The sequence below is a fragment of the Typopeltis vanoorti genome, chromosome 21 (assembly GCF_054136105.1).
Source record: "Typopeltis vanoorti isolate ZY-2024b chromosome 21, IOZ_Tvanoo_1.0, whole genome shotgun sequence".
NCBI classification, from domain to species: Eukaryota; Metazoa; Arthropoda; class Arachnida; order Uropygi; family Thelyphonidae; genus Typopeltis; species Typopeltis vanoorti.
Genome location: NC_143569.1, coordinates 48744205 through 48763145, shown reverse-complemented (window position 1 = coordinate 48763145; position 18941 = coordinate 48744205). Strand labels below are relative to the sequence as shown.

Here is an 18941-nt window from a genome sequence, read left to right as displayed (position 1 = left end):
ATCTTAAAAGGAGAATGCTCATGAATGGCAGTGAATGGCAATGGCATTGCCACTGCCTATGGACACAATAACAAACTATTTACTTAATTACCACGAGCATATAAGTCTGAAGCAATGTGACAAAGTTTACTTTTTAAAACATAATTAACATAAAATACAATTCACTAATTGGTTTATTAACAAGATTTTGCAATATCTGTAATGATTACATTAAAATATTTGTAATATACCTCTTTCTTATCAATAGTGGCTTTCCTGACTTTGACAGTATTAGCAATGTATAATTCTAATATTTCTAACTTCTGATTCAATTCGATAATTTCTTCTTTATTCTTTTCCAATATTCTTCTTGACTGATTAATTTTATCCTATGAAGAAAATAAATCAATTAAATTCTGAGAGCATATCCAACAGTATATCAATAGTAAAATATGTATGCCTATGGCAGTCACTAACAACAAAATAAAAGGGAATTTTAGGTTGATCAACAGAACTGCAGTGTAAATATAATCAAAATCAAACCTTGACCAAAATTTCAGACCACCCTTGTATATGTATATATGAGGGTGGTCTGAAAAGTTCTGAGCATCGACCATAGATGGCAACATTATCGGCAAGATTTTTTTTTTCTAAGTTGGTACATCTGTCATAAGCATCCATGCAAAATTGAAAATCATTCTATCAAGTAGTTTGTTTTATACAGCTGTCTGAAGCAAAAGTGTTGTCTGTATCCCTTGAAATGGATAGTTAAAAAAGTTTAACAAAACCAGAAATCATTGATCAAGTGCATGATATGGTATTGGATGACCAGCGAGTCTAAGTGTGGGAAATTGCTGAGACTATAGGCTGAAATCCTATAGTCTCAGCAATTGAAATGAAATGAAGAATTGCATATGAAAAAGCTTTGCGCAAGATGGGTGCCGTGCTTGCTCACAGCAGATCAAAAACACACTCGCATGAAAATCTCTGAACAGTACTTGGAGCATTTTAACAAGAAAAAAATGATTTTGTGCATCGATTTATGACTATGGATGAGACTTGGATTCACCATTACACACCAGAATTCAAACAGCAGTCAAAATAGTGAACAGAAGCCAGTTATTCAGTGCCAAAGAATACAAAATCGGTTCTATCAGCAGGAAAGGTCATCGGTGTTTTGGGATGCTAAAGGGCATTTTTTTTTATTAATTATCTTGAAAAGGGTAAAACAATAACTGGGGAATATTATTCTGATTTTTTAATCAGACTAGACAAAACAATTTGTGAGAAAAGACCTGGTTTGCAGATCAGGACAATGCACCTGCCCACAAAAGTGTTTTGGCAATGGGAAAATTAAGAGATCTGCACTATGAATTGTTGGAGCATCCACCCTATTCCCCAGATTTGGCTCATTCTGACTTCTATCTCTTCCCAAAACTAAAACTCTTAATAGCTGGTCAGCATTTTTCTTTGAATCAAGAGGTGATTGCAACTGTAGAGGGGTATTTTGCAGATCTTACCGAGAAACACTACAGAGACAAGATAATGGCACTGGAGCAACATCGCTGGAATAAATGTATTAGTCTTAAGGGAGATTATTTTGAAAAATAAAAATAATTTTGAAATTATAAATTCGTTCTTTCATTGTTAGGCTGAGAACTTTTCAGACCATCCTCATATATATATATGTATGTATGACAATTGATTTACTCGGTTGTACATTTTTATAAAAAGATTGAATGACTAGAACCGAGAGAAATGAAAACAAAGTTTATTAATACTACACAACTAGTTTCAGCTTGTATAACCTTCGTCAGGTACACATTAAAAAAAAGAAGAAATAACCAGTAAAATACATGGAGGAAATAACTGTAAACAACGTGGAAAATTAGTGTATATATATTTCAACATTGAAGTCTGCACATTCAAAATTGTTCACTCGTTGGCTTCATTGTTGGGCTTATGCATGCGTGTAGCATCTCAAAAGCCAGTATTTGACCACAGCACTATGACAGTCTGAAAAGTTGTAACTCGGGTTGTTGTTGAGACGTAGGGGATTGAGAATGATTTCCTTTGATTCTATTATCTTCCTTTCTACTTTTTCATGGCAATGAAAAATGTTATTATTGTCCCATAGGACTGTATGACTAAGGTTTTCTTCATTAGAATTGGCCGAGAATAGAACATGACTAGACAAAGCACTGGCTCATGTTCTCTTGTGACATCTCTCTTGTGCTCCTCAATGCGTATATCGATTGACTTCTCTGTTTGGCCGAAGTAAGGTATGTCACAGTTGCAACAGATCTGGTAAACACCACGATATTTAAGATTATGATGTCTAGTTTTCAGATGGCTCACTAGCAGATTTTAGGAAGAGGAGTAAATAAAATTCTTATGTTGTATTTTCTAAGAACCTTGGCTAATTTGGGTGAGACAGAGCTTATGTATGGAATAGAAATATTACCTTTTACACTATTGGTCTCTTCATTATGGTGACCAGGAGGATTAAATAGGAATTTATCAGTAGTTTTTTGAGAATAACCATTTAGTTGAAAACTAGACTTGAGAAAATTGAGTTCTTTATTAAGTTCTATCTCATCATCAAGAAGAGAGCAAGCACGATGTCCTAGAGTAGAAATGATTCCAAACTTCTCAGAAGGATAATGATGGGAATGACCTTGGAGATATATGTTGGTGTGTGTAGGTTTTCTGTAAATCGATATTTTAAGTTTTTCTGAGGAACGGGTCAGTTTGACATCCAAAAAAGGAAGAGAACCATTAGCTTCAAATTCAGTCGTAAATTTTATGTTTCAATGTTGACTATTTAGATGTTCAAGGAAGTTCAGGAGAGATTCACGGCCATGGTGGCTTCAAATCAGGAAAATATCGTCAATATATCTCCTCCAAATTCTTGGTTTTAAAGGATAGGAAGAGATGGCTTTAACTTCCAGATCTTCTAGATAGATGTTAGCAAGTACAGGAGACAACGGATTACCCATTGCAAGACCATGATTCTGTTTATAGATGGTATCCTGAAATTTAAAGTATCCTGAGTTGATGCAATGAGTAAGTAAGGTCTTTTTAGATAATTTATCCTTGAGTAGAACAAGAACTTTGTCTGTAGAAACACTGGTGAATAAGGAGACTATGTTAAAGATTGCCATGATTTCATCTTCCTTAATAATGATATCTTTTATACATGATACGAAAACCACAGAGTTTTTAATAAAGGACGATGACTTAATGGAAAAACATTTGAGAGATTTTTCCAGATATTTGGAGGTTGTATGTTGGAGAGTCAATTCCTTCTATGATAGGCAGAAGTGGGGTATTTGTCTTGTGAATTTTAGGAAGTCCATATAATCGTGGTATAAGCGGACGGAGAGAACGAAGAGAAAGGTGAATGTTTCTAGGTAGTTCAGAGGTAGTTCTCAGTAAATTATTGGTCCGGTTGTGGAGTTCATGAGTGCGATCTCTCTCTCGAGGATCGAGTAAGTGTCATTCCATAACAATTCCATCATCTTATGTTGATATTCATCAATGTTAAGAACAACTGTGGCGTTGCCTTTATCCGTGGGAAGAATAATTATATTTTTGTTGTTTTGTAATTTCTTAAGTCTGTCGTTCCTATGAAGAAATATTGTCTGTAGGGGGTTTGGCGTTATTGATGATGAAAATGGATTCAATGCAGAGCAGGTTTGCCTCTTGGATAGGAAGAAAGGAGGTAGCTTTTTCTATCTTAGTTGTAAGTAATAATTCTTTTGGAATAGATCTACAAGATAAAACGAAATTTAGGCCTTTACTGAGGATACTTTTCTCTGTATCAGAAAGATTATAAGTTGATTTGTTAATCAAAACTTTGTCAGGATGTAGCCGTGGTTTCAAAGAAGTCGAATTACTTGCCGCCAAAATTCAAAATGACAATAAATTGAAACTTATTAACTTATACAGACAGACCAGTGTATGCAAAAGAGTATGCAGGTAATTTATTATATTTATACACGAATGCAAGGAGTATCAGAAACAAAGGTAAAGAGTTTGTTGCCTTGGTTAATATACTAGGACATGATAATTAATGATCAGGATAAAAATAAGTAATTCTCGTAAATATTCTATTTGAAGAGAAAAATGTATACAAAAGTTTTTTTTAAAAAAAAAAAAAAAAAGTCCACAGGTGTTGTAAAGTGAGCTGTGTACTCAAATATAAAACTCTAAAGGTAGCAAAAGTGAAAAAAACTTGAAAACATGAATAAACCAAATTTTAGAAACCCAGGTGGCAAAATCCAAAGAAAATATTGACTGATTCAGCTAGCATGCAATAAAATCACAAAAATAAGAACTTCATGGAAGAGTTTAGAAATTAAAGGGACAGTTCTAGGAAAGTCCAGAAAATCAAAACTATTGTTTGTGATGTTATAACCACAGTACTTTCTAGATATCCAGTGAGCACTGCTGCAGCAAAACCATACCTTCCTTAGTTGGAGGAAATGCTAACTAGACCTCTAGGTGGTAAATGTTTTTTGTCAGCTGGAAAAAACACCTCTACTACCTTGCCTGATACCAACAAGTGTCTTGTTGACATGTTTGGAGTCAAGAGCAAGAGCACAAGCTTCAGTTTCCACTCCACACATGCTCTGTGGGTGATATCCTTCAAACACATGCCAATCATACTGTACAGACCCACACCTCCTCCACTTAAGGGTAGAGCAGTAAAATTGTTCTGCACTCATTTTTTGCCCTTTTTACTCGTGATATATCCTGTTGTTTCTTAGGAGAAACAACAGGGTATATCTACTTTAATCCAACAAGTACCATATTCATTACCAATTTCATTTCAGCACTCTGAAATAATGACGGAGTTGTTTTAATAGTGCAAGAAAGTTTTATTTTTAACTGTACCATGAAACGAGTTAAAAATTGTAATATTTTTTCATTTCACAAGGTTTAAACAGAAGTGAGCTCATACAAATATTTCCATAGCACAGGTACAACATATTATAATGGCATAGTAGTATGCTTCTCAGATAAAAATCACATGTTACTTTCATGGAGATGTTAAAATTAAACTGACAGTTTACATGCTGTAAACTTTTCAGGTATTGCTATCATACAGGGTGGTTCAAAATTCCACGTACAAACTCTGAGGGGAGGTAGAGAACATCAAAATCAACCATATTCACATAGGAAAGCATGACCGAAAACGCCACCCGAAAGTGATAGGTGGGACTGTTCGCTAGCACTCCAGGTGAGCAATTGTGGCTTCCTCATTCAAGCTTTCGACATCATATGAAGAACATGTGTCGTTTTACGAATGCTGAGATGGCAGACATGCACCTCGTTTATCATATTATGTATCCAACTACTATTGAACTGTTCAGTTACACCTAATAAATTTTTTTACACTACTTACTGCCTTATGTTATTTCTGTATCTTTGTGTCTCTGTTAGCACCTTCCGGTGGCATTTCCAGTCATGCTTTCCTATGTGAATATGGTTGATTTTGATGTTCTCTACCTCCCCTCCAAGTTTGTACATGGAATTTTGAACTATCTTGTATATGACAGTTGTTGTGAATAATATGGCCTCCCTCAATGAGTTCCTGACTCCCTGGAGGTCTCTCTTAATAATAATAATAACACAATACATTATTGTTGTTTATCATTTTAACGGAATAATAGAACACAGAAACTAAGTAAATAATTAATTTATTAACTTGAGTTTATTACATTTAGATGTGGCCAACATCCTAATCAAGTCCAAGCCTCCCAAAAATAATATCCCACATAAGGAATTCATTGCTATAAAAGAGCTACACAACAACAGCCAGATTACCATAACAAAAGCAGACAAAGGAAATGCAACCGTGATGATGGACACAACTGAATATGAAAACAAAATGCACACACTATTACAAGATCAGTCAACATACAAAATTATAGATCGCAATCCCACCAACACACAAAAGAATAAGGCACGAAAATTATTGAAAAAAGTCACTTCCTGGCCCAAAGACACAGTTAACAAACTCAAACCCTTCCATGTTAAAACACCGAGGATCTATGGAGCACCAAAAATTCACAAACCAGGCACACCCCTACGCCCAATTGTGGACAGTATAAATAGTCCCACATACAAACTGGCTAGACATTTAGCGAAGCTACTAGCCACTCTCACTAACAATGCTCCCTCCTTTGGCAAAAATTCAGCACACCTAAAAAGCATCTTACGACACCTTACCCTAAAAAGCTCAGACTTAATAGTAAGCTTTGACATCACTTCACTATTCACAAATGTACCACTAATAGAAACCCTCAATCTACTGAAGTCACACTTCCCCCCTGATATATTTGAACTATTCAAATTCACAATACATGCAGGATATTTCACATGGAAAGGGAAAATATACAAACAAATTGATGGGACAGCCATGGGCTCCCCCCCCCAGCCAACTTTTACATAGAACACCTGGAAAAACAAGCAATCAATACAGCCACTCTCAAACCAACACTTTGGCTACGCTATGTTGATGATGTGCTTGCTATTTGGCCACATGGCCCTGAGACATTGAAAACATTCTTAGCACATTTAAATAGCCAACATCCAAAAATCCACTTTACTATGGAACTGGAAGCCAACAACTGTCTGCCCTTCCTGGATACACTCATCACACGGCTCCCAGATGGTTCCTTATCATTTTCAGTTTTTAGAAAACCCACACATACAGGCAGATACTTACACAAACAATCACACCATCATCCTTCTCAACAATATGGCATATTAAAAACGCTAACCCATAGAGCGAGAGCAATCTGTTCCAATGACAAGGCTCTTACTGCTGAACTGACTCACTTACGCCACACCTTCTTGGCCAATGGCTACAATCCACATAAAATAAACAAAATACTAAACACTCCTAAGAAACCCCTCCCACCATCCACCACAGAGAACTACAACAAAATAGCCACCAACCCTTACATTAAAGGCACATCCGAAAAGATCTCAAGAATTCTCAATAAACATAAACTACGCACTACATTCAGACCATGTAGCAAATTAGCCACCCTCATCCGCTCACCCAAGGACAGCATTCCTCCTTTATCACATCCAGGAGTCTACCAAGTACCCTGCTCATGCAATCAAGCCTACTATGGTCAAACAGGAAGAACTGTGAATATCCGCATCAGCGAACATAAAAGATACATCCGGAATTATCATTATGGGAAGTCGGGCCTAGCAGACCATGCTCTGGATATCCCTGCACACAGGATCAACTGGAAAAACACAAAAGTACTACACAGAAACCCGTATAAATCAGAGCGATTTCTTAGAGGCGACAGAAGCTCTAAAACACACTCCAAATCTCCACAAATATGGCTGTATTAACTTGCTGAAGATCTGGGAGACAGTCATATTAAGAAAAAACTAGCACTTTTCTAGGACTCTAGTAATATATGATAGCTTTTTTTTTTTTTCAGATAGAGGGCGCCAAAATCAGGACTCTAGTCTTTGTGTTGCTGCTACAATTTTGTTTAAGTACACCATGTTGGTTTAGTCTCGCGTACTGTGACAAACAGTGTTTTTGTGCTCTGAAGATGCTGGTTATAACACCAGCGAAATATCAGCATCAAGTTAATAAATTAATTATTTACTTAGTTTCTGTGTTCTATTATACCGTTAAAATGATAAACAACATGTTCGACGAACACATAAGTTTGTCCACACAATACATTATTGTTTGAAATAGTGTGGGTTCTATGGTCGATTTTCTTGAGTTTATGGGATGAACCTTTGCCAACAAAAGTTGGTCGATTGGTAGAGCCTCTGCTACTAATGGCTCACGCAAAAAGTTAAGCAAGCTTGAGAGTGGTTAGTAGTTGGAAGGAATTCAATCGTTCAATGCTGTTGGCATACTCTCCATCGATGAGTCTTTGGACTCCCTGGAGGTGTTACATAATAATAATAATAATATCCTGTACAACTCTGATGCACATATCAGAAATCTAATGATGAACTGACAGTTCATCGGAACAAATTTAAGCATTAATTTCTAATCTAATTACTTAATAACCAAATAATGATTAAAAAAAGTGACAAAAAATTACATCACAAAGTTTCTCAAAAAATAAAATAAAAACAAATCTCACTTGTGACATGCAAATAGTACAATAGGTCTAAATTAAGACCCTAATCTTCATCTTCTCATGAACACCATTAATAGGTATTTATCTGGATGCTGAATGCATTCGGATAGGCTGGCAATTTGGAAATTTTAGTCAATCAAATTGTATTGGCTTAAACCAAACAAAATTATATAACAAAATGAAAATCAGCAATAAAAGAACAAGAATTTTGAAAATAAGCAGACATGAAAAAACAATGGTATTCTGAATGAAAAACATACAGAAGCAGAACATTTCAGCTACTTATAGAAAATTAATTAAATGCGGAAAAAGAATATAACAAACAGCTGGTATGGAGTCAACTGAGAAATTAGTCAAAACATTAAAGTAGATGTATTTATATAAGACAGTGTTCAAACCAACCTTAACCTATCGTTATCATTATTATGTGACACCTTCATCTCCACTACTTAATCCACCAAGTACAGCAAACCAACTACCATCATCATCATCTCCACCAATGTCATCTACTGCCCACCACCACTAGTATTTTTGTCTGTAAATTGCATGTGTTCTTTATCTAATTTATAGGAGCCAATTTATTTGTATGTGAGATGAAAAACCTGAGTTTCTGGGAGGAAAAATCCTGTTACCCACGTATGGGATGGGCTAACTAACCTTCAAATGAAAAAAACCCATATAAAGATTCCTCTCATCACGATGAGAATCGAGCTTGGGCCTATTCCAATTGACGGGCGCAATATAACGTCGTTCTTCCAATTGCACTATGGAGGCACTGCTTGAGTCAGAAATGAGTTAGAAATATAACTGTTGATCCAAGAACTGAAAACCACAGTTATGAGAGTTCTGGAAAAAAAAAAATTATGGAAGTAACTAGAAGGCATCAATGGTAGAATCATATTTAAAATGAAGATATTAGGAAGTAATCTGATATTGTTAGTTTCATGTGGTATATCACTTAAATGGAGTGGGGAAAGGTTAGCAAAACAGGTGTTTGACACTACGAAAAAGAGCTAGAAGAACCTAGGTCTTTTTCTAGATTTTTATGCAATTAGAAATGCCTTAGAAGATTAAAATATAAAATCTGACACATGATAATATGGAGGGAAAATGTTGAAAAGAAGTGGATAACAATGTAAACTCTATATATAGTACTATCATTGTTGAGTTGGGGAAAAAAATTGTTGAGATGGAACAAATCCCAACTTAAAGTGAGCAGATGCAGTTGTAAACCCTTGCAGTTGTAAACTGTCTTACTTTAGCCAAACAGGCAGGACAGCGAATATCAGAATTTCGGAACACAAGGACTACATCCGTTTTCACAAATACAGTCATTCTGGGCTTGCGGACCATGCTCTGGATACACGCCACAGAATACGGTGGAAGAAAGCTACAGTGATACACCGTAGCAAATACAAATTTGAAAGACTCTTTATGGAATCAGCCTCAGCCCTAAGAAATTCTCCAAACCTCAACAAATTTGGTTGTATGCGACTGCCCCAAATTTGGGAGGCCTACATCTGCAGACTTTCAGCCCAACGGCTAAGAACACCTACTTAGCCCGCTAGAGGGCACCATCAGGACTGTTCGGAGAACAATAGCTTCATCTCTTCATTCCCAGTTTCTGTGTTGTAGTGCCTACGTGCACGTAACTTTTTTGTAAGTTCCTTTAGAAAATGACAACGTGACGTTTGCCGAAATATCGGAAAATATTTATTAAAGTTTAATTTAATTTATATCCTTAACTACGTTGTTCTATTCCTTAAGTGTTTTAATAATGCATAACCAACGTATAAGCCTGTCTACGAGAATTAAAGTGAGCTGAGTTCAAGATTGTCACCATCAACATTAAATCATTAATGGAAAAGAAATATAACGGGCAGAAGAACTGAATAAGTACCAGATTAACATAGTAGACGTTACATCATCATCAAATTCCTGCCATGTACCCTCAAGGAGTGTACAGGATATGATAGTACTACATGAAAAATTTACATCATTACTAACTTCCTATTTACAATTTTCCTCCAAATCCGTCTGTAAGTTGACAAGACTCCAACATTATCAGATCTTATATTTCTATCGTCTAATGCACTTTGTACCGTATCAATCCACCTATATCTTGGTCTTCCTCTGGGTCGTTTTCCTGCCAACCTGGCAGAGAACACTTGTTTTGCTAATCTTTCTGCGCCCATTCTATTTAAGTGACCATACCACCTGAGATTAGCTCTGATAACGCATTCCAGGATGCTGACAATGTCAAGTTCTTTCCTAATACCCTCGTGTTATGATATAGCCATTGATGCCATCTGTTCACACCTATAATCTTTCTTAGGACTCTCATATATCTGTGGTCTCTAGTCATTGGTCAAGTGTTTTACTTTTGACCCACCTCTCAGATCCATAAGTTAAAACTGGTTTGAACACTGTCTTGTATACAGCTAATTTAGTGTTCAGACTAATTTCTCTCTTATTCCATATGAATTTATTCAATTGACTTCCTACTTTACCAGCTTTGTTGATTCTGTTATCTATTTCCATATTTAATTTACCATCTTCACTAAAAATCGTGCCTAAGTAGCCGAAATGTTTTACTTGTTCCACATTATTGAATAGCTTCTCTCTTGGCACCTTGTCATATGCCTTCTCCAGATCGACAAAACTTAAATATAGATCTTTGTTATATTCCCATGCTTTCTCAACTATTTGTCATAAAGTGAAGATCTGATAATGACAGCCTCTATTTGGCCTGAATCCAGCTTGTACTTCACCAAGCTTTTCTTCCAAAATTCTTCTCAACCGTTTCTCAAGTATAATAGCATATATCTGACCAGGAACAATCAGTAATGAAATGCCTCTGTAAATCTCACATTCAGTTTTATTTCCCTTTTTATATATGGGTACTATGAGAGCTCTACTCCAATCATCGAAAATTCGGCCCTCTGCCCAGGCCTTCTGAACTATGCAGTGCAGCCACTGTAAGACTTTTACACCACCATACTTCAGCATTTCTGGTCGAATATCATCTACTCCTGCTGCCTTTCCACATTTCAAGCCTTTGATGGCTTTTTCTACTTCAAGTATGGATATGTATTCCTGACTGCATGCCTGGTCAGTGTTTTTTGCCACTGCGCTGTTATCACTGCTTGTTTCATTTAGCAGTATTTCAAAGTAATTACTCCATACTTCAAGGATATCTTTTTCTCCTGTTTTCATGTCACCTTTATCATCTCCTTTTATAGCACTCTTTCCTCTTATTAAGCTTCTTCAACAACCTCCAGAATATTTTGTCACCTTCTTGATATTTATTTTCTATTTTCTTGCCAAAGTCATCCCATGACTTTTGTTTAGCTAGTTTTACACAGTGTTTAGCTTTCTTACATTTGTGTCTGTATTCTCTAAGAGCACAAGCTGACTTATTTGCCAGGAACTTTTGATATGCTGTCTTCTTTCCTTCACTGCCTCTTTAACTTCCTGTGTCCACCATGGAGTTCTGATTTTTGTATCCTTGCAGACAACCTCACCACAGCCTCTCTGGCTGAATCAATCAGTGTTTTCTTCAAGGCTTGCCACTGAGCCTCCAAGGTTTGGTTGCTGTTCTCAAACTCTTTCATTTTTTCTTCAATAATCTTTGTGTATTTTAGTCTACAGTTCACATCTGAGAGCTGCTCAACTTTTATTCGCTTTGAAACTTTCTTATATGTTATTCTTTTCAGTATGAAATTCAATTTTATCCTGCTCAACACTAAATAGTGATCACTTTCAATTTCAAATCCTCTGTACACTCTGTTGTACTGCACCAGGGAGAAAACATCACTATCAACAATAACATAGTCAATGAGAATTTTCTTATTCCTTGCCTCTTCTCTCCATGTGAATTTCTGCACATTTTTATGTTGGAACATGGTGTTAGTAATAACCAGTCCATGTCCTGAGCAGAAATCCAACAGGTATTGCCATTATTATTAGATTTGCTCTTTTCTCCAAATTTTCCCAAAATATTTTTGTATGTCTGACAATCATTTCCTAATCTGCTATTTAGATCCCAAACAAGGACCAACTTTTCCTTTTTCATTGTGTCAATTGCTTTCTCTAAAGCATCAAAAAATTCCTCCACTTCTACCTTAGTAGAACCTTCTGTGGGACCATAGGCACAAATAAGTCTCATTGTCCAGTTCCCCGTTCTCATATTTGCCCACATCACTCTACTTGAGACTGCCTGCCATTCAAGAAGATTAGCCTCGTATTTTGTGTTGAATACTATGGCTATTCCTTCTTTTCCTTGATTGTTATTGCCTGAATATAACATTTTGTATTTATTGCTCAGAAAGATCTCACCAGTTTTTGTCTTTTTTGTTTCAGTGACCCCTAATATGTCGATCTGGTACTTATCTAATTTCTCAGCTAGCTCCATTTCTTTGCCATTCAGGCTTCTTATGTTGACAGTACCGATCTTTAACTTTGGTGATATTGAGTTGGGGTGTGCTTTCAGATTTGATTTTCAGATTTCAGATTTTCAAATCTGAAAGCACACCACAAATCTGAAATCTGAAAGCAGACATTACAAAGAAGACAAAAACAGGTGAGATCTTTCTATGCAACAAATACAAAATGTTATAATAAATTTAGTTTAATCCTTTATCCAAGAGTGAGCAAACAAAGTTTGCGCCTGAAAGTATCTTCAGGACAGTGGGTACAGTAGTACAACACCAGGCAACTCGTTGCAAAGGTGAACCAAGCTAACATCACTCCTATCTCAGTATCTCCCATAATGCAAAACACATCTCGTTACGGATATGTATAATGTTATGCATTAACGGAAGGGCCACTACCCAGACTAGTTTCGACCTTTATTTCGAACTTTCAACAAGATGTTATATTCAGATAACATGGAAAAGAAGCAGTAGCTACAATTCAACACTAAATATGAAAATAATCATCTTGAATGGCAGGCAATATCAAGTAGAGTGATGTGGAGAAATATATATCAGAATGGGGAATTGAACAATGAGACTTATTTGTGCCTGTGGTACCACAAAAGGTTCTATTAAGGAAGAATCAGGGAATTTTTCAAGGCATTAGAGAAGGCACAATTAAAAGGAAAAGTTGGTCCTTGTTGAAGATCTAAATAGCAGAATAGAATATGATTACCAGATATATAAGAATGTTTTGGGATAATTTAGAGAAAGAGCAAAGCTAATAATAATGGAATGGGAAATGTAAGATTTCTGCTTCTTACTTGAAATAGTTATTATTAATACCACGTTCCAACATAAAAATGTGCATATATTCAAACAGAGAGAACATGCAAGGAATAAGAAAAGTCTCATTGACAGCAATGTTTTCCCAAGAGCAGTTGAAATTGAAAGTCATCACCATTTAGTGTTGAGCATGATAAAATTGAATTTCATATTGAAACGAAGAGTGCGTAAGAAAGATTTAAGACAAATCAAAATTGAACTTTTAAAGATGAACAGTAGACTTGAATACACAAACATTATTCAAGGAAAAATGAATGAGTTTGAAAACAAGAACCAAACCTTGGAGATTCAGTGGCAAACCCTGAAAAAAATTGACTGATTCAGCCAGAGAGGTATGTGGTGAGGTTACCTGCAATGATAGAAAAACCAGACTTCCAATGGTGGGCTCAAGACATTAAAGAGGCAGTGCAGAAAAGAAAAATGCTTACTGAAAGCAGCAAGTAATTCAGATTGTGCTCTTAGAGAATACAGAGAAAATGTAAGAAAGCAAAGCACTGTGTAAAACTAGCTAAACAAAAGTCATGGGAAGATTTTGTAAGAACATACAAAATAAATATCAGGGAGATGGGCAAAATATTCAGGAAGATTTTGAAAAAGCTCAAAAATGGAAGAACTTTAAAAACTGTAAAAGGAATCAGAGATGATAAGGATTACATGAAAACTGAAGAAAAAGATATTCTAGATGCCTGGGGTAATTACTTTGAACGATTGCTAAATGAAACAAGCTGTGACAGTATGGTGGTAGAAAACATATAACAGGAATGTAATCAGGAATAATACTTAAAGAAGAAGAAAGAGATATCAAAAACCTGAAATGTGGAAAGGCAACTGAAGTAGATGATGTTCAACAAGAAATGCTCAAATATGGAGGTATAAGAGTTATACAGTGGCTACACTGCATAATTTAGAAGACTTGGTCACATGGTTAAATTTCAGTACTACAATCCAGTACTACTCCAATCCCAACTTGTGTATTGTCTGTTGGGTTTCATGAGAAGTGTGAGCGTGTGCATTGTCCTGCAAAAGCAACATGCCTCTGTCCAGTTTCCTGCAGCATTTTCCTTCAGTGTCTCCTTCAATTCCTTCAGAGCTGTTGAATAAACTGCTGCTGCTGTAACAGTTTCACCTTTTTTGGAGTACTTGGTAAGGATTACACCATCCATATTCCAAAAGACAAAGGTAAAAACCTTCCTTGCTAACTTCTGGGTTAGCAGCTTCTTTGGCCATGGAAAACTTTTCTGTCTCCACTCCGTTGATTGTTATTTGGTCACTGCGGTCATAGTGATAAAGTCATGTTTCATCAACAGTCACAATATCAGCTAAAAATTTGCAGCTGATTTCTCAAAATGATCCAAAATCCCTTGATATGATAGCACATGTTCTCTCCTTTGGTCGGCATTCAAACATTTGGGAAACCCCCCCCCCCACTTCGCTGAGAACATCTGCATGTCCAGATGTTGGATAAGGACCCCAACTTGTTCCCTAGATATCCCCAGAGTTTTTGCAATGTTTCTGCCTGGTATTTATTTATCATCAAGATTATGGCATGCAGTGCATTGATGTTTTCAGGTGTGATCATTGTGAAAGGTCTTCCTGACCCAGGGACATCTGTTGTCTCAGGATGTTCAGTTTTAAACTTGCCACCCATTTGGCAACTGTCAGATATGCTGGAGCACATCCCCTAAAGGTCTCACACAAAGTGAGCGTTTGGTGAATCTCAGTTGCAGACTTTTCTCGAAGTATGAAAAACCTGAAGGCCCGCACCTCTGTGTCTTTGAATTTCTTCAAAACCTCTGACATGTCTTCTTATATATCCTAATATATAAGAAAGAAAAAGAACAAATTATTACAATTTGATGAAACATGAGGGTTAAAAGGTTTTAAGATATGTTCTTTCTTGTGGTTATATTAGTTGCTTTAATATCATTTTTGTTCTAGGTGTTTATCAGAACTTTTCAGCCCCCCCTCGTATGTCAGGAACATAATGATAATGTTCCATACATCCCTTGAGGGCACCCATTAGGCATTTAATGATAATAAAATAAAGTATGTTATAATTAAAAAAAAATTTTTAAGGAAATCAAAAATATTGCTGTGATATGGAACTATTTCATATTTTACTGAAGAGGTAAATTTAATATGGAAACAGATAATAGAATAAACATTAATATGGAGGAGAGTTGATTTCATATGGGGTGAAAAATCAAACAAACCAACCATAAATATATAAAACTGCACCGAAATTAATTTTTTAAAAAAAGCAAAAGTAAGTTAGGTCAGAAATAAAAACTCTCCTCTTTGCAGACGACCAAATAATAATTAAAAATTCTGAAGATAACTTACAGAAAGCTATTTTAAATCTAAATGAGATATCCAAAGATTATGGTATGATAATATCAACGGAAAAATCAAAAACTATGGCCTTTAAAGGACAAGATCCAGCAAGAACTAAAATAGTATTAGATAACAAGATCTTAGAACAGGTGAATTCATTTAACTACCTAGGATGTATGATCACTTATGAAAATGAAAAAGATATAAACATAAAAATTGCAAAATATTTAAAAATAACAGGAGTAATTAACTCTATATTTAAACCAAAACTAGTTCAAAAACAAACCAGGCTAGAAGTATACAATACATTAGCCCTACCGGTCTTAATGTATGGAAGCGAAATCTGGACAATAAAACAAAAAGACAAACAAAGATTAACAACAGCAGAAATGAAGTTTATGAGAAAAATTGCAAAGTATACCCTATTTGATCACAAAAGAAACGAAGATATTATGAAAGAATTAAACCAAGAACCAGTAATTGAAAAAATTAAAAAATATAAACATAGATGGATGGAACACGTTCAAAGAATGAAAACAGAAAGATTACCAAAACAAGCCTTAAAGTACAAGCCATTAGGAAAAAGAAAACCAGGACGTCCTCTTAAACGATTCAACGATGACTTCTAAGGCCGGAACAGGCCATACTAAGCCTAAATCCTTGATACGTATGATGATGATGATGATGATGATGAAATAAAAATACTGATGAAAAATACAAATCCAGAATATGAGTGCTTTTATAAAAACTTGATCAAAAATCAAATATCATTGTTATTATTACCAGAGACTTCCAAGGAGTCAGGATTCATTAAGAGATGCCAAATATCATCCCACACAACACATTAGCTGTTATACCTTTTCTTGAATTCACTCGCCATCTGCAAAGAGAAGCCATTCCATCACACACTGCTCTACTGAGTGAAAGATCCAACTCTCGTTCCTTTCTTGACCGCATTTATTATTAACTTCTATGAATGCCCTCCCTATCCTCAATTCAATAAATAATTCCATCTACAAGTATCTTATGTGACCTTTAAAGAATTTCTCAGTCTATCACAATAGTTCCCAACCTTTCTCCACTTGTGTACCCCTTTTAAACCCATTTCTATAAATTGTACCCCTTGTTTTTAAAATAGCAGTGAGTCAAACTTAACATTTATTGTTCCATAACACGGTTTGCATTTTTTACTTTACTTGTTTTTCCACCATTACTGATTATCTTTCGTGTACCCCTGAACAGCCCAGCACATACCCCCGGGGGTATGCGTACCACCGGTTGGGAACCGATGGTCTATCATATCACCCTTCTTTCTTCTGTTTGCTAGCATCTGCAAATCCACACTCTCAGAATCTATCCTTTTAATTTGCACTCTGCAAACCAACATCATCTTTATTTCTTTCACCCTCCCCCACTTTCCAGAGATGAGATTGTAAAGAGACAAAATGACTTTCTTTTAGTGCTGCACGGTGATCAGCATTCATATTAGAAATTATGGACTTTACAACCATGTTATAAATAACTCTTTTATTTTCCTGACGTTTCGATCTTCATATTGAGATCATCATCTGGAGCATATACAAATATACAGGACAAGCTGAGTTACATTACATACAGTAAGCTAGAGAAAGAATGATTTGATCATTGGTTATTCTACTGGCATGACCTCTAGTGAAAAAAAAACTATCTATAAGAAAGAATGTTTATTCATGTTACCATAAATAGAATTTAGCTTGATGTAGTTTCTAAATAATTAATTTTTTTTTTCACTAGAGGTCATGCCAGTAGAATAACCTATGATCAAATCATTGTTTCTCTAGCTTACTGTATGTAATGTAACTCAGCTTGTCTTGTATATTTGTATATGCTCCAGATGATGATCTTATTATGAAGAACGAAACGTCAGGAAATTAAAAGAGTTATTTATAACACGGTTGTAAAGTCAAAATAACTTCCTTATCAGTACATATCAATGTTTGTTTCGCCTTGCAATTATCCTGTATGTTTTGTTTACAATGTTTGCTATATAGCCCTGAACTTCAACTTCCTTATCTATTAAAACTCCAAGGTCCCTAGCCTGATCAGTTTCTTCTAGCATAATTGAACCAATATAATGCACCAGTTCACATTACACCGAGGTGCATAGCTTTACATTTGCTAACACTGCACTGACAACCTTCCATATGCTCACAATTCCAGCCTATTTAAATTATTCTGCAAATGTTGCATTCCTGATTACCCTGCCTATCTTTGCATCAGCAAATGTGTATCTCATATCAAATTCTTCCCAGTGTCATGTAAAGACTGAATAACAATGAACCAAGGACAGAATCCTGAGGTACACCGCTGGTCACCTTAAAAGTTGTAGACTCATACCCCAATACACTAATTCTTGATACCTGTCAGTTAGCCATTCTATTATTCAAACTTAATAGTTTATAATCTAATCCCTCATTCTGTAAGTTATGCAATAGCCTTCGATGCTGTATTCTGTCAGAAGCCTTAACAAATTTCAAAAGTATCATGGTGTATCTATTTCCCTTATCTAACTTGAACAGAACATAACATGTGCACAAGTTACTCAGACATGACATTTCTTAGTAAACCATGTTGTTCCCTGCAAAGTATAAATTCTCTGTCAATCCAATGTAAATTCTTTCAAACTCTTCCAAAATCTTCACTATCACTTCGGAGTACTAACAGATCTATTCTTTCTACTGCTGTGAAATCTTCCCTGTGCTGACTCAAATTATACAGCCAGGTCTTTTTAAGCACTAATAATCCTATCAGTCCCTACTGCCAAATTCTTATTCAGTTTATGCAACAGCTCTAGTACCTCCAGTTTCTTCATCCAGTATAGAGGTAGCATTGGGCTCCATATTGTATACACCAGGTTGATAGAACTTAGTAAAATGGGCACTCATTAACCAAACAATCTCTTCCGCATCTCTGATCTGCAGCAGTTATTCTTTCACATTGCCTCTTTTACTTAACAGCATAATGAAAGAATTCTTTTGGGTTAACTTTTGCTCGCAGAGTTAGTTTCTTTTCAACTCAGATTTAGCTTTCCATACAATAGTTGTAACTTTTTTTTTAGCCTCCACTTTATAATTTTAATAACCAATGTCATCCTTATGCATTATGTGAATCCCTTGCTTATTTAAGTAACATTGCACAGATATTTCACTCCACCTTATTTATTCTTCAAACACCAGGAACACATTCC

The 18941-nt window shown here is 35.6% G+C and overlaps 1 protein-coding gene across 1 annotated transcript in view; it reads right to left on the bottom strand.

Annotated features, from left to right (window-relative positions):
* Positions 1-18941, bottom strand: part of LOC150094836 (coiled-coil domain-containing protein 39-like) — a 350814-nt gene that overhangs the window by 132843 nt on the left and 199030 nt on the right. Inside the window, exon 13 of the mRNA XM_090411364.1 lies at positions 231-368. Within this exon, the coding sequence (XP_090267490.1) occupies positions 231-368 (138 nt within the window). The remainder of the gene's footprint in view (positions 1-230; positions 369-18941) is intronic.